This window comes from Ochotona princeps, chromosome 17 (assembly GCF_030435755.1).
Source record: "Ochotona princeps isolate mOchPri1 chromosome 17, mOchPri1.hap1, whole genome shotgun sequence".
Taxonomy (NCBI): domain Eukaryota; kingdom Metazoa; phylum Chordata; class Mammalia; order Lagomorpha; family Ochotonidae; genus Ochotona; species Ochotona princeps.
In genome coordinates this window covers 16,373,732-16,389,268 of record NC_080848.1, presented here as the reverse complement: position 1 = coordinate 16,389,268, position 15,537 = coordinate 16,373,732, and the positions used below count along the sequence as shown (strand labels likewise).

Genomic DNA, 15,537 nt, shown 5'->3' with positions numbered 1-15,537 from the left:
CCCCGCCCCTTCCCCTGGACACACCTTAACGGGTTCACTGTGGGGTTCCAAGTGTCCAGAACAAAACATAATGTGTCTCCAAGTACCAAACCCACCCACAGCCACGGTCATTGCCTGGGGACAAATGTCCAACTGACTCTGACCTTAAGCTCTCTGCCTGAGTCCTGGAACTCCCCGTCTCTGCTTCTGCGACAGCCTCTGCTCCACCATCTGCCTGCCTGTGCATGCTGGCTCCATCCCTCAGGTCCTACTCTCCTCTTAGGTACTGTTCTTCTCTTCACAGAGCCTGAGCACCCCACCCCCACCCCTGGACTGGGAGGACTTCTCAGAGGATGGGTGGGAAAGAGCAATTAAAATTCTCAGCATGCGGCCAAGGGAGCCAGCTCCCCACCAGGATTACGGGATCCATCCAGAATCATCGAGAAGCAACAAATCAAGTTAAGAGCCAAGGGAGGTTGATTGAGAGTGAAGTCTAAAAGGATTTCTGGCTGTGATTCAGAGGCTTGGCTGCCTCCTGCTATCACCCCATTGGGATTTTAAGAAAATTAAATAGTTCTGGTCCTCCTCGCCTTGCCAAACAGCCAGCCCAGGAGGGGGGCCGAATGCCAGGCTGAGATTAGTCACTGTCTGAGACCCCTCACCCTCTGGCATAGCTCCAAACCCATCTTACCTCTGGATAGGCCTCCCGCCCAAAGGGGGGCGGGAACTCTATGTCACCCCACTTCACTTTGCAGATGTAGTCAGCAGTGGCGTCCACCTTGGCTGCCAAGTCAAGGACGTAGACACCATCTTTGGTTACGACTGCAAGAAAAGGAAACGCAGTCGGACATGCGGCCCTGGACCTGGGTGACCATCAACCTCCAAAGCCCCTACCAGATTTCCCCGGCATCCCTTCCGTGGGGTCCCCAAATGGGCCTAGTGACCTCCTAAGCTCAGCTGGAAACCAAGGTAACCCTTATGTTGACACAGCTTTCCCCTCTGAAAGGACACATCAAACTCTGCAAGACCATGTCTCACTTGCAACCTACACGGAACAAGCCAGGCAGGCAGGCCTGGGTCAGTTGCCATAGCAACCTCGAACATCATTATAAAAGGTGCATTCCCCACTTTGACCACCTATCCCTTCCCCTACCTTTGGTTGTGCCATTTATAATGAAAATGGCTAACGCCATATGGTTGTCAGAAGACCTGCCCCCCCACCCCATGTGTGCCTCTGACACTCCCAGGGGGAGCTGCAGGGTCCCCAGGAAAGCAGCCAATGGTGCAGCAGGAAGCCATGCAGAGCACCAGGCCCCCAGCCAGCGGGACTCAATTCATTCACTGCCGCCTCACTGGACAACCGCCTGCCTGCCTTCTCCCTCATGGCCATTTAACTCATTAAGTTAGCACACGGCCATCTGGCCCCTGCATGGGGCTGCAGCCTCAGCTCGAATCTGCTTTGGTTTTCCTGGATTCTTGCACTTTGGCCTGAGAAAGCCTAGCAGAACTCACTCTGGTGGAGCAGGCCCATTGCCACACAACCCCCATGACCACCTTTCATTTTCAGTCAATGACCGACCAAGCCCTGCAGCAAGGAAAGCCTGCCAGTACTCCACGGGACAGGGAAGACAGGCCTGAAGGGTCAGACCAGGGCAGAGGGGAGTGGCACATGGGTCACAGCCTCTAGCAGGGCAGCCCGAGCCACCGGCTGGGGCAGGTGGGGTCACGTCAGGACTCTCCCAACCACAAGAAATCATGAAGACTAAAGACACACACTGGGGAGGAAGTTGGTGGTGAAGGAGTAGTAGTTAGTCTTCAGAGAACTCAGAAACAGGAGCTAGGCCTAAATAAGTGTGGAGACCTCCACACACACACACACACACACACACACCCCTTGCACGGCCCTCAGGCAAGCAGGGGTCTGGCTCTTACGCCCAGGCCAGGGTTATTTATTGTGGACACTGGGACCCTGTTGTAAGTAACTCTAGCCCCCTCCGCCCCAACAGAGCTAATTACCAAGGGGATTGATCTCGAGGTAGGTGAAGTACAGGTCCTCATAGAAACTGAAGAGGCCAGAGATAAAACTGGCAAGAATTCTAGAAGAGAGAGGGAGAGAAGGAGACAATCCATCAGGATGTGGCCTCAGCAGCATCCCTGTCCTTCCTCCTCTCAGTCCACCCCCGCAGCCATCTCTCACTGTCACTGACATGACAGCTCCACTCGCCCGGCTGACCCCTTGCTGTCCCCTGCAGACGCCGTGCTCCTCAGCCGCTAAGGCAGAAAGCATCTGCCAGCAGCCAGACAGACAGGGGCACAGAGGTGAGGACTCCTGCATGCCCATGCTGCGCCCAGACCCAACTCCCACCCACACAGGAAGTCCCCCTCATCCGCTCTCTCTGCTCTGAGCCAGGAGACCCATGGCCTCCCCGCCGCACCCCCTCGCACTCAACTCTTTCTTGTCTTCAGGAGCGTGCACCAAGAGATATCTCCGGATGTCTTCTGGATTCAGCTTCTCATCCACACCCACCAGCAGCTTCTGGGCTTTGGCATCCACGTCGCCCACGTCCACCCCGCCCTCGTGGTGGAATAGCACATAGTCCCCTTCGCGGGTCGCATAGATGCACACGTAGAACTCCTCTGCCTTAGGGGTGCGAAGCACAGGAAATGGGTGAGAGCCACCTCTGGCCAGGGAGGAGCCCGGAGCCTCTGGGGCTCACTTCCAAAACAGCAAGAAGCCTGCTCACCCTCCTCCCCTTGGAAACCAGAAAGGTCCAGGCTGCCACAGAGCCGACAGCACAGAGCAGCAGGTATGACCCCACCTTGGGGAGGCATCCAACTTCCAAGTCTTTCTCATGGCACCCCTGGGAAGTCCCTCTGTCTCCAGCCCTATTCCTCCTGCTACAGGCCACGCCTTCACCTTGGGACTCTCAGGAGCCTCAGGACAGCCCCAGGCATTTGGTGCTACTCCCACCCCGTGGAGGTGGACACACACAAAGTTCTGGCTGGCCTGAAACTGCCTGGCACATACCTGACTGTGGGGAACGAAGGGCTCAATCAGGAAGTTCTTCAGGAAGCCTGTGGCCTTGCCCACCTATAGAGAAAGAGAGGTAGGTGAAGCGAGGGGTGAAGGCATAACTCACTCCCCAGGATGCCATCATAGCATGAGGCCAAGACAGACCCCAGGGTGAGGGGTCAGCTCAGGAAGTGCTCATGAGGTCACCCCCTTGTCCTTGCACCAGCCACACTTGGCCACAAACTGACCTTGCACATTCATCGCCTGCCTCTCCTCTAGAGGGAGACATGGGAGCTACAACACTATCTCACCCCACCATGGCACCAACTGAGCTTGGCCAGACCAAGGCCACCCCGGACCTCGTGCAGGCACAGGGTGGAGTGGGGCAGCTGGTTCTTGCTTTGTCTGCATTGAAGCTGACAGAGACAACCACGCCTGAGGACATGAGTCCAGGCCACGGGCAGTGGGGAAGAGAGCCAGGGGTTGATTAGGTAAGTTCCACATAGACCTTCCTGGCTGAGGGAGGGCAGCAGGCCCGCAGAGCTAATCAGTTTGAGTGGGTCCCTGGCGGCAGGCAAGATGAGACGGCTCTGAGCCCAGTGTGTCCAGAAACCCCCTCCCCGCGCCTGCCCAGCCCATGCGTCACCGCTGAGTCAGGAGCCAGACAGTGATCCATCCATCAGAGGTAATGAGCCACTCCTGCCCCTGCTGCTGCCAGCTCACACCCCCCGCCATGCCACCACCCCATGTCAGATGCACAGAAAGGAGCCTGACTAGTCAATGGGGATGCTGCTCAGCCTCAAAGGTCCCTCCACCTGAGACCCAGCAGCACCTGCAGCAACCCCTCCTCCACCCCTGGATCAGACACTGGGAATTAGCATCAAAAGCTGCTGCAGGGAAGCTGGACTTCCAGGGCCACCTGCTACCCAAGCTCCAAGGCAGCAAGGGAGGGAGCAGCTCTTCCCAAGCCCAAGGTCACCCTCCTAGATCAGGCACCAGGCTCTTGAGAGCCACAGGCAGAGCCAAAGGTAGAGGCCATGTCCTTCCCAGGCTACGTCATGCTTCAGCCTCACTCCCCGTTCTTGGGTCACCAGCTCCTTGCTACCCCTGAGCATCTCTCAGTCCTTCCTAAGCCATCTTTCACTTAAGCCCTCTCATCGACACAGCCGAAATTCACCACAAAACCGGGGCAGATCTAGAATTGAATTTGCTCTTCAGCACAAGTAACAATCTTCTCCAAGGTTCTTGGTTCAATACGTCTCTCTGCCTGAGTGTCTTCCGGCTCTCATGTTCTTCATCCACATGCTTTGGGTATGCAGCACCATAAGTGACCCTAACTCCTTCTGGAACCCAGAGAGCAGAGTTCTCAAAATTGGCCTAGGAGTCCCAGCTGCAGGACCAATGGTAAAGAAACACACTGTTCACACACTGTTCCCTATCCAAGAACAAAAGGTGTTCTGATTCCCCAGGGGCGGGGGGTGGTGGTGGTGGTGTTTGGAACTGAACAGCCAGAACAGTCCTGCTGCCTGAAGCCAATTGGACAGGTCAGCACCACAGGACACAGTTCTTCCTGGCTGCCATGTGACAGGCTAGGGGGTGACCTGGAGCTGCAGGCCTGCAGGCAACCAGAGGGTGTCCATCGCAACCCTTTAGCACTCACCGTGGCCTCCTGGCCTAGCCTTGGCTTCAGCCAGGACTTGACCCCATCCAGAGTGAGGTTGACCCCAACCAGGCCAAGCTTTCCACGCCGTTTGATCAGCTGGTCTGGCTTGACTACCAAGCTCTGGAATGAGAAGAGGCAGTTGTGTTAAGTGAGAAGGGGGAACACTGAGTAAGAAAGTGAGAGCTGAGGGATGCAAACCTCAGAGCAGCCAATGCAGCCAACCTCCAGTGCAACCACACTCCTCTTTGAGGATCGAGTTTCCCTCATGCCGACCCCAGCCTACACCTTGTTTTAATAACCAGAAATTCAGAGCTTTCTGTCCTCGGGAGAGGGCCTGGGACACAGCAGGTGCTCAGCAAACACCTGCTGCTCCAGTTGATTGGTGGGACAGCTCCTTCAGGCCACTGCCAACTCCTCAGTCTAGACCAGCATCTGTACTCCAAAAAAGAGAGCACAGGGACAGAGGACCTTGGAGGTCACCTGGTCAACCCCCTGCTGTGCCTGCACCCTGGCCACACAGGCCCAAAAAGCAGCCCCTGAATCCAGGGCTGGGAAATTCGCCGTCTCACAGAGGCAAATCTCACCATCGGCCACAGTCCCACCCTCAGGACCCTGCCAAAGGAGACAGAGTGTCCCAATGATGGCCCCTTGGGGCTCTGCGGACAGCGAGCTCCAAGGCCAATGGCACATTCCCTGACTGCCTTCCTACTGAGGACCACAAAGCCAGGCAGCACACCAGCTGCTTTCCGGACATTCCTGCTAATATCTATAGTTCTCAGAGAGTAGTCGTCTTCAGCAGACAAGAAATCCAAAATGCAGCGATGTGAGCCACGTGGTTAATAACCAGGGAGCTGGGATTTGGATACTAGCATGTTTGGTTCTAACTCCATATCAAAGCAAGATGCCCCAACATGCAGGGCACAGAGCAAATCCAAGACCCTGCACCTGTGCACCCTTCACCACCACCCACTGCTCACAGATGCAGGCTGTCTGCGATCCTGTGGCCCTTCTGACAGCTCCATCCCAGCAAATGCTTTCTCTTCTTGAGACCTTGGGGCCTGGGAGAAGGACCGGGGTGGAGGCAGGGCTCACCTGGCTCAGCAGCCAGGGGTGGTCCTGCAGCAGGTGGGCCCAGTCTGTGTCGGGAGTGACCCGGGCATACTTGAAGCGGTTCTGGATAGCAGAGGTAGTGCAGATGTACTTGTAAAGGAGTTCTTTGCCCGTCTGCTCTGAAATTGCCTTGGCTGACATGGCTGCAGAGCAACCTGCTCCACCTGTGGGGAGGAGAGGAGCTGGTCAGTGAGGCAGGGAAGAGGGAGTCCCTCTCTTCCCCAGTGAGGCTTACCCACTCCCTGACCTCAGCTTTTCTCAAGGAGCTACCCCTAGCAGGAGGGCTAAGGCAGTCCTCAGATAGCGCCTTCTCCCCAGCACAACAGGAGGCAGGGGAGATGGTGAGGAAAAGAAAGGTACACTAGCCCTCAGGGGGCCTCTTAGCAAAGTGGAGCAGTCGCACCATCAACCCTGCCGCTAAAGGCACCTGGATGGGAAGACAGGGCCCCCAGTACTCCAGCTCACACCAGAAGTGGACACACCCTCAGGTCCCACAACCTGCCAGAAGCACGGCTGCAACTGGGCTCCACTGGCCAGGCTTCCCCTGGCAGGTTTCCTCTCTGCCATCCCCAGACTCAGCTGTGCACACACGTCCACGTGCATTTACGCGTACTCATGCCTGCCAAAGGACACTCAGGCTCAGTCCAGCTGCATCACACCCCTGGGCCCTGGCTCCAGGACAGTCATCCCAGAGCTCCCAGCCCAGTTCAGAGCGGACCCTGGGCGTAGATAGAGTGACCTTCAGGACACTCCACCCACTTCACTGAGTCATCAGCTGCTCATTTTGAGCAGTTCCTGCTCAGGGAAAACAGGCCTCCATGGGGAATGCACAGTTCTGGACCCTCCCAGCTGGGCCAGCAACCAGGGGCAGGGGGACACCATCTTTGGTCATCAGATGAACAGCCTTATACCCTGGGATACACTGAGAGTCACCAGCCTGTTCTCAGATGAATATAAACTCAGAGGGAACTTGACCAGGAATCCCAAGACTTAACCCCTAATCACCTCATACTGGAGTCCTAAGAAAAACCCACATCAGTCCAAAAGAAAAGGACTATTTCTCCAAGACCCATGCCCAGTGCCACCCTGGGCTTCAGAGATGTGTCCTTGGCCTTCCCCATAGCTTTGTCCTGATGCATCCCATCCCCCCAGTGCTGTGGGTAAGGACCCGCAGAGTGGATGGGGGAATGGATAGGCAGAGGGGAAGATGGAAAAGGAGACCAAGTCGCTCGTGCCAAGGGCTTGGCCCAATCAAGAAGTCACACCTGCTGCTCCCATAAAGATCTAAAGCTGTTGAATTTGCTGGGGAGAAAGTGAAGCCAAAATAATAAAAGAGGGTGGGGCTGGGGAGTTGGCTGCTTCACACACCGTGGAAGGTTGGCATCCACCCCAAGCCCAGAGCAGGCTACTCTGTAGCCCCCATCCCAAGTGGCCAGGCCACTGGGCTTCAGGTTCTAATCCTGGCTGGGCTGCCTCCCTGGGCCTCCCAGCTGGTCTCCCGTCCCGTACAATGAGTGTGTTCAGCCGGATGTCTGGCCCAAAAACAGGGTATCTGAGAAAGGGCTCGATGGAGACAGTCCCTTTTCTGACCTTCTCCTGGGATGACTTGTGACCCTTTGCTAGTCAGGATGAGCTTCCGGAAGGAGACACCTCATCCAGCCCCACGGCCCAGCAGTCCTCCACCCCTCACCCACTCCAGCCCCATTTCTCAACCTTCTTGACTCAGACCAGAAAAACTGGTCCTGAAATCAAATGGGCACACTCCCTACCCCCTCCCAGAGTGTGGCCCAGGGCAGAGGATGCTGGAGGGAGCTGGGGGCGACTCCAGCTGACTGTCTCTATGTGACAAGCAGCCCCTTGCCGAAAGTCTAACACTGCCCATCAGGGCACCAGTGCCGGAGGCTGGCACTTCCCAGGGCAGACACAGATCCTACTTTGGAGAGGAAAAAAGAGAGCAAGGGGTACTTCACAGCTGGCCTCTGACATTTTCTGGAGCCCCTGCTCCAACTCAACTCCCAGAGCTCGCCTCTGGTGGGTGGAGGGGGTCTCTCCGAGGTGCTTGGGTGAGAAGACAGGGAGGTGGCCGACTCAAAACAAAAAAGATCTGCCAGTTTCCCAAAATAAGAGATTTACCACCAGGACAATGTAACTTTTGGACACCCTCACAGGATGAGGAGGTACTCCACCAGCTCCCACCCCAACACCGTGGACCTGGAAGGGGCACCTCACAATGGTTAGCCTTTCAGAAGCTCTGGAAATCTCCCTGGTTCATCACCTCTCAGGGATCTTGGGCTGGTAAAAATCTGAAGGAAACCCCAGGAAGATGTGCATACAATCAGCTGTGTGTGTGTCTTCCAGGTGCTCATGTGTGACAGTGACCTGAGAGCCCACGGACCAATCGACAATTCCAACGACACCAAGACTCCAAGTGGACAAGCTGGGTTTGGAGAACTCCCCCAAACTCTTAAGCTGTTTCCCCATTAGTGGACTGTGCCCACGACACCAGGAACACACACACAATTCCGGGGCATAGCTTGAGCCCCAGAACTGTTACCAGGTAATAGGTCACAATCTGTCAACCATTTGACAGAAATCATCCCAGGAACACATCCATTGTCTCTCTCCCCTTAGAAGCTGCATGGGGCCTCCTGCAGGACTAGTGACTGAGAGCAGAAGCTGTCCCCAGGAAGGGACCCCTGCCACCAGCAAGGGAGAGCAAGCCCCTGAGCCTGGCTGAGAGCACACACATTTTCAGGCTACCATCCACAGGGAGAGAGGCCTTGCTGGGAGCCAAGGGAAGGGGCCTGGCGGTGGCCCTGCTGCAGCACTCAGGGCACCGCACTGCCCAGCCTCTTCACTTCTTCCCGTTACCACCCTGAAAACTGACTCAGAAGTTTTCTAAGAGCTACACACCACTTTCTGGGCAGCTGGGAACTACCAACTGTCCCCCACTGGATAGCTCAGGAATCCATGAGGCTAAGCACAAAGTTGAAGGATGGAGAGGCATGGTGGGCGGAGAACCATGCCAGGCTATACATTCCTTCCTATCGCTGCATCCAAAGTGCCCTGCTAGGCAGACCTTCAAAGACACCCCCCCCAAACCCTTGGCACTGCACAGCATCTGCCAAGGCTAGAGTAGGGAGAGCAGCGGGTGCCGGGACTGGCCCCCTGCCAGGCTCCAAAGGAGGGCAGCGGTGGCAGCAGCATCCTTCAGCCCACGGTCCCGGCCTCGGCAGGGGCTCCAGGGTGGGCAAGGAGCCGGTGACCCCAGCCATCTGTCATTTAAGGGCTGGCACTCCCAGGGCGATGAGGGTTCACTGTGGGCCCTCATCACTCCGCCTGCCAAGTCCTTGCGGCTAGGCTAGGCCTCGGCACCTCGGGCGGCCCGCCCAGCGTGGCGCACGCCCCGCTTGCTCCCTCCGGAGCGCAGCCAAACCCATTCTCCACAGAACTAGGAGGAAGGGCCCGAGCTCAGGTCCTGAAGGGTTGGAATGGGGCGATCGCTTCTGCTTCCCGTCCTCGTCATCCGGTGGTCACCGGGGCAGGCGAGGGCGCCAGCTCGGGGCCAACTCAATTCGGCGGAGGGAGGCAGGACGACGGGAGCAAGCCGCGTGCAAACTCGCGGGAATCAGAACCCTGGAGAATGGGGGCCTGGAGAGGAGGAGAGCGGAAGGGTCCACACCTGGGCACCCACCGGGGTCCGTGAGAAAGCGACCGCAACGCTGAGCCCCCTACAAACTTCCAAGCAGGTGCAGGGAGGGCGCGCGAACACCCACCCAGTCGGTTCCGGGTCGAGGGTGGGGGAGCAGGAAGCTCCTAGGGCGGGCAGTGAGGGTCGGTCCCGCCGGCGAAAACAGCGGCCCGCACTCACCTCTCTGAGAGAAAGTCGGCGCGTGGCACTCCCTCTAACCGGACCGACTCACCCTCACCGCACGGAGCTCTCCAGCCGCCGGCAGCCGCCCGGGATTCGGCTTTTGTCCCGGCCCAGACGGGCTTGGCTCCGCCCCCATCGGCTCACCGGCGGGAGCGGCGCCGCGATTGGTCACACGCGTTCCCTAGCCTGAGCGCCAGGACTCCTCCCAATTTGTTGCGGGCATAGCCACGCCCCTAGGGGTGGGCCCCGTGGCCTGCTGGGACTTGTAGTCTTCGCCGACTCTCCCCGCCCCAGACGGCTTAGCGACCGCCTTCTCTTGGGAGAGGGAGAGGCTGGGGCCGGGCGGAGGCGGGGCCTCGGGTGGGGAGATGGGCCGGGCTAGACTGGAAGGAGAACCTACCGGGCTGGGGGCCGTGGCCTGATCGCTTTAGGGGCTGGGCCCACCGCTACTCAGAGGAAGGCTTGGAGGAGGGGTGGGATGGGGTGTTGTTGGCTAGACCTGCTGCCCACAGCTTTCGGGGACCTGGCGATCTCTTCTTCTCTCCCAGGGGAGAAACTGACTGACGTCGGTTTGTGATCACCACATCAGGTCCTGTGGCTTAGATCCGTTTTTTAAACAACGGAGACCTTCGGCCTTCCCCAAAGTACTCCAAGCTACGTTGCATGAACAAACACCAGAATACAATTGTGAATGGGACGAAGCCACTGTAGGGAAAGGGTTGAGGGAGGAGATAGATGAAAGCAGGCAATAGCTTAACCTGATGTGCCACAATAGTAGCCTCCCACTGTAAATGCTACTCACTCTGACCCAGCACTGAGGCCGAGAACCCAGACCACTAACAATGAAACCACTGAGTGGGATAGGGTCCCGGGACAAGGTTAGCAAGTGGAGCCAAGAAGGTCCCACTCCCCACTCACCTCAACACGGATCCGGGAGAGCTGAAAAGTCAGCTGGAGTGAAGACACTGTTAGTGTCTTTTGTGAGCACGCAAAAAATGAATTGGCACCCCTCCCTTTCTCAAGACTTGCAAGACAAACGTATTTTCCAAACCAAAAACTGGGACGCCCAGTCTGACGGGTACAGAATTTTTTATATCAGACAGTCTTAGAAGTCAGGACATAAATTTTCTGTTGCTGTATTTCCACCCTCACCTCGTGCTGTGGGTCTCCTGGGCTGCTGGCTGCCCTGCAGCTGTTTAGCTTGAGGAAGGGAACCATGCAGTGACCAGCTCAGGGGACGGGTCAGCCCTGTATGCAGGGCACGCTGGGTCACAGCAGCGCCTGCAAAGTCACCCTCATACCACAACCATGACACAAGACTCGTATGGACCACAACTCTGCAGGGCCCATGCACCTGGTTGGAGGATGGCTGAGCTTGCTACCCACGCCTGAAGCAAGGGCTCCCTGCTGATGTCACTGCCTGCTTCCTTGCTCCACACCTGCTCTCTCCTCTGGGACCTAAGATGGGGGAGATGTCCTCCAGAGCCTTCCAATCCTGCAGGGATGCAACTCCACTGCCATCTTAGCCCAAATCCCCAGGAAGTCACCTCTCCCCCAGGGAGATAGCACCTATGCTATGAAGGTGTTCCAGAGTTGACCTAGGGGGTCACCACCTCTGGGTCTTGGTGGTTAGCCAGGAAATTGTACTTAGGAGGGCTCACCCGTGCCACAATTTATTGTCTGGTTAGAAAGAGGCACCCTAATGGGCCAGTTCAGTGGCACAGCAAGCCAATCCTGTACCCCATGACACCCACATCTCACATGGGCATCAGTTCATCTCCTGACTGCTCAATTTACAATCCAGCTCTCCACTTATGGCCTGGGAAAGCATCAGAGAATAGCCCAAGTTCTTGGGATCCTACACCAGCTCAGTAGACCCAGAAGAAGCTCCTGGCTCCCAACTTCAAATTGGGGCTGGTATTGTGGCTCAATAGATTAATCTTCTACCTGCTAGTGCCAGCATCCTATATAAGTGCCAGGCCATGTTCTGGGTGCTCTGCTTCCTAACCAGCTTCCTACTATGGCTTGGTAAAGTAGAGGAAAATGGCTGAAATCCTTGGGTTCCTGCACCTTCCTAGGAGACCCAGAGGAACGTCCTGGCTCCTGGCTTTAGATCAGCTCAGCTTCAGCCACTGTGGCGATTTGGGAGGTGAACCAGGGGATGGTACATCTTTCTTTCTTTCTTTCTCTCTGTCTCTCTTCCTCTGTGTAAATCTACCTTTCCAATAAATATATCAATCTTAAAAAGGAAGGAAGGAAGGAAGGAAGGAAGGAAGAGTGAGAGAGAATGAATCTCTGCAGCAGGTTGAAGGACAGGGCCATGTCGCTGCATACACAGTGCACAAGGTAGCATCTATGCACCCAAGCTTTGGGCATCCTGCTCCCCTCAGTTCCAGAAGCTTAATCCCAACTAACGACTTCCTTCCCTATTTTAACCCACTTGAGCTCATATTTGCCTAGCATTTACTAGCTGAAAAGCACAGCAAAGCCCTGGAGCTAGGTGTTGTCATTACTTGTGGAGGAGCCACTGGCCCTTGTGATGACTCCAGTCCCCTAGCAGGTCGCAGCTGCACAGGGGAGGAGAAGGAGGGACGAAGGCCCTGGCCACCAGGCCTTTCTCATTGGACTGAGATTGTGCCCTGTTAGTTTTGGCATCCCTGGTGCCTAGCATCAGACTAGACACAAGTTAGGCACTCGGTGCATGCATGATTGAATAAACACCAGAATGGACTGTGAATGTGACAAAGTCACTGTAGGGGAAGGGTTCAGGGAGGAGGAAGATAAAGGCAGGCCGTGACTTAATGTGCCACGCCACAATGGTAGCACCCCCATTATAAACGTTACTCTAACCCAGCAATGAGGCCTCCCATTGGAGCCATTGGCCCATATGTGCTGGGGTGGGGACTCCCCAAGGAGGTACAGGTGCAACCAGAGCTCTGCTTCTGGACAAACAGAGGGTAATGCCCCCAGGACAGTCAAAGGCCAGGCAGTGTGGCTCCCTAGGCAGAAATTACCCTTCTGGGGGATACAGGATCCCTGTTCAAAAAATAGGACCAACTCTAGGCTGGTTCCTGCCCACGGTCAGCCCCCACTCCACTGCCCCTCTCCTGAAAACATCACCACTGCATACCCTCCCCCCAGCAGCTGTGTTCCTGCCAAACCCCTCCCTCTTTCAGCAGCAGCCAGTGCCACCCTCCACTCCAGATCAGTTGCCCTTGCCTTTAACATAAGACATGTGGAACCTTGTCGTGGGATGAGTTTGTCATTTTGGCCTTTTGTCCCTCTTTGCATGTGTTTCAGAAATCTCACAGGGTAGCCAGGAACAGAGGCCCTGGTGCCAAATTCTGCCAAACACAAGGTGTCTTACTCCAAGACACTAAGTGTAAGAAGGTGAAGTTGCGGGGGCAGGTGGCAGTGCAGTGGCCTAGCAGCTAAAGTCCTTAAACACACCAAGATCCCATATGGGCGCCAGTTCTAATCCTGGCAGCTCCACTTGCCATCTAGCTCCCTGCTAGTGGCCTGAGAAAGCAGCGGAGGATGTGGGCTCTGACCGGGGTCATGACAAGGTAAGTGGCAACTACCTGGGGAGGTGCCTTAAAGGGATTCTCATTGTAGGCGGTGTGTCTCTTCACTGACCTGAGCACTCATTTAATAATTATCTAGCCAAACTATACCTGTTTGTGCCAGATGTGTTTCTACTCTGATGTTCTAATTTTTAGTAAAAGAAGAAACGAAGAGGTGATGTAAGAAGCCCAGTTAATAAACAGCTGAATCAGGATGGGATCCGATTCCACAACTTTTCAGCCTGCCAAGGCAATCCAAGGCCTGGTTCACAGGTATCCTTGTGCTGTGACCTGGGGCAAACCTTGATACCTCCCTCAACCCTAGTGTTTCATCTGTGAAACCAGGAAAACATTGCCTGTCCCCCCACCCCCACCCCCTGGTCCCCGGGATGTGTTAAGATGATAAAGCGTCTTGCAGACTGCCAAACCCACACACACAATGATGGTGTTTTTTTTTTTCTTAAAGATTCATTTATTTTATTACAAAGTCAGATGTACAGAGAGGAGGAGAGACAGAGAGGAAGATCTTTCCATCTGACGATTCACTCCCTAAGTGAGCCGCAATGGCCGGTGCACACCGATCCAATGCCGGAAACCTGGAACCTCCTCTGGGTCTCCCACGCGGGTGCAGGCTCCCAAGGCTTTGGGCCGTCCTCAACTGCCTTCCAAGGCAACAAGCAGGGAGCTGGATGGGAAGTGGAGCTGCCGGGATTAGAACCGGTGCCCATATGGGATCCCGGCGAGGGATCAAGGCGAGGACTTTAGCCGCTAGGCCACGCCGCCGGGCCCAATGATGGTGTTTTTACTGTTTTTTTTTTTTTTTTAACACTTTTAGGGGACACAATGTGTAATAAATTGCACATTATTTGTAATCGTTTGAGAGGTGGGGTGGAGAGGAAAGAAAGAGAGAGCTGTGAGTTTATTTTTCAAATGCCAGTGCCACTGGAGCTGAGCTGGGACCAAAGCTGGGAGTTAGACCTCAGTCTGCACCTCCCACATGGACCGCAGGAGCCCAGGTGGCAGCAGCCATAACCACTCTGCCACTCTGCTTGCCCCCACTTTCCCCCTTGCACGGTCTGTGTTAGCAGGAAGGCGGAGTGCAGAGCCAGAGTGGATATTCTGACTTGAACAGCAGGTGTCTTTGGCATTAAACTATTGCCCACTCCAAGCGTACTTCCCTTCATGTGCCATGGACACAAGCTCTCTGCCAGATGCGTTTTTAAATTCTCTATTCCATCCGACTGTGGCTTATGTTTCTTTGAATTTGAAAGGTAGAGAAAGGAGGAGAGCAAAACTACTATCTGCTGTCTCACTCCCCAAATGTCCACAGTGGGTCGAGCTGGGCTAGAAGCCAGCAGCTTCTTCCAGGTCCCCTACATGGGTGCAAGGGGCCATCTCTTCTGCTTTCCAGGTACACCAGCAGGGAGCTGGATGGAAAGTGTCCATATGGGATGTTGGCACCTGTTGTGTCACAGTGCTGGTCCCTAATTTGTTTAGTTTCCATCATGTGTCAGACAGCTGACTTCTACAAATACAATTTGTAATAATGATGATGATAATGATGTTTATTTTCATCTACTTGAAACAGTGCCAGATTAAGAGATTTTCACAAACACCTGTTCACAAACACCTTCAACAGCCAAGCCCCAACCAAGCAGTTACTGGGCTCCTCAGTCAATATGTTGTGGGAACCTAGAGCTCATTCAGTTTGTTGTTTGGAGCGGTGGTAAGGGAACTGGGAAGTCTGTTGGAGTCAAGGCCTGCTATGAAGCGGGTGCTCAACAGTGGAAAACAACGCACACTTACCCAACAGGATTCTCCGCAGGAACACTCTTACACCCCTAAGCCTTCTGCTGCTTCCACATTCATTAGGCAGACGGAATATTCCAGGTTCCGGACTGTGTGTACTTCGTGTAGGGTCCCGAGGTTAGGAAGCGACAGGATTGAAGAGGACCAAAGAGTTCCAACCCCAAGCCCAGGACGCTCCCTGCACCACACCACTTCCATCCACGGCGATACACAAATCCCTGCCATGGACACCTAAACCCCTCGTTGGTCCTTTGCCTCTAACCCTCTTCTGGTTTTCCTGGCTGCCTTCCACCAGAGCAATTCCACGTGGCCACTAGGTGGAGAACGCACAGAGCGCCCAGGACCAACCCCTCGGAGGCTCAGCCGCCCGGCAGGAGCTGGCCACGCGCCCCGGCTTGGCGCGCTTGCGCACTCCCGAGCCGGCTGACCCCCGGCACGACCTCCGCTGGAGCCGGGGGCGGCGCCGGAAGTTACGATGAGACTCCCGGTTGCTAAGCGACGGGACATCCGCACGCCGAGCGAAGTT

General features: G+C 55.6%; 1 protein-coding gene across 3 annotated transcripts in view; it reads right to left on the bottom strand.

The window, feature by feature from the left end:
* The window catches only part of ACLY (ATP citrate lyase), a 42,743-nt gene extending 32,944 nt beyond the window's left edge, over positions 1–9,799 (bottom strand). For 2 of the 3 annotated variants that reach the window (XM_004599096.4, XM_004599097.4), the window contains exons 1-7: positions 9,637–9,799; positions 5,748–5,929; positions 4,653–4,775; positions 3,008–3,070; positions 2,430–2,620; positions 1,996–2,075; positions 671–801 (exon numbers count right to left, since the gene is read on the bottom strand). In XM_004599096.4, the coding sequence (XP_004599153.1) occupies positions 671–801; positions 1,996–2,075; positions 2,430–2,620; positions 3,008–3,070; positions 4,653–4,775; positions 5,748–5,906 (747 nt within the window). In that variant the 5' untranslated portion in view covers positions 5,907–5,929; positions 9,637–9,799. The remainder of the gene's footprint in view (positions 1–670; positions 802–1,995; positions 2,076–2,429; positions 2,621–3,007; positions 3,071–4,652; positions 4,776–5,747; positions 5,930–9,636) is intronic. The other variant, XM_058676015.1, reaches the window with a different exon arrangement.
* Between the last annotated feature and the right edge of the window lie 5,738 nt (positions 9,800–15,537).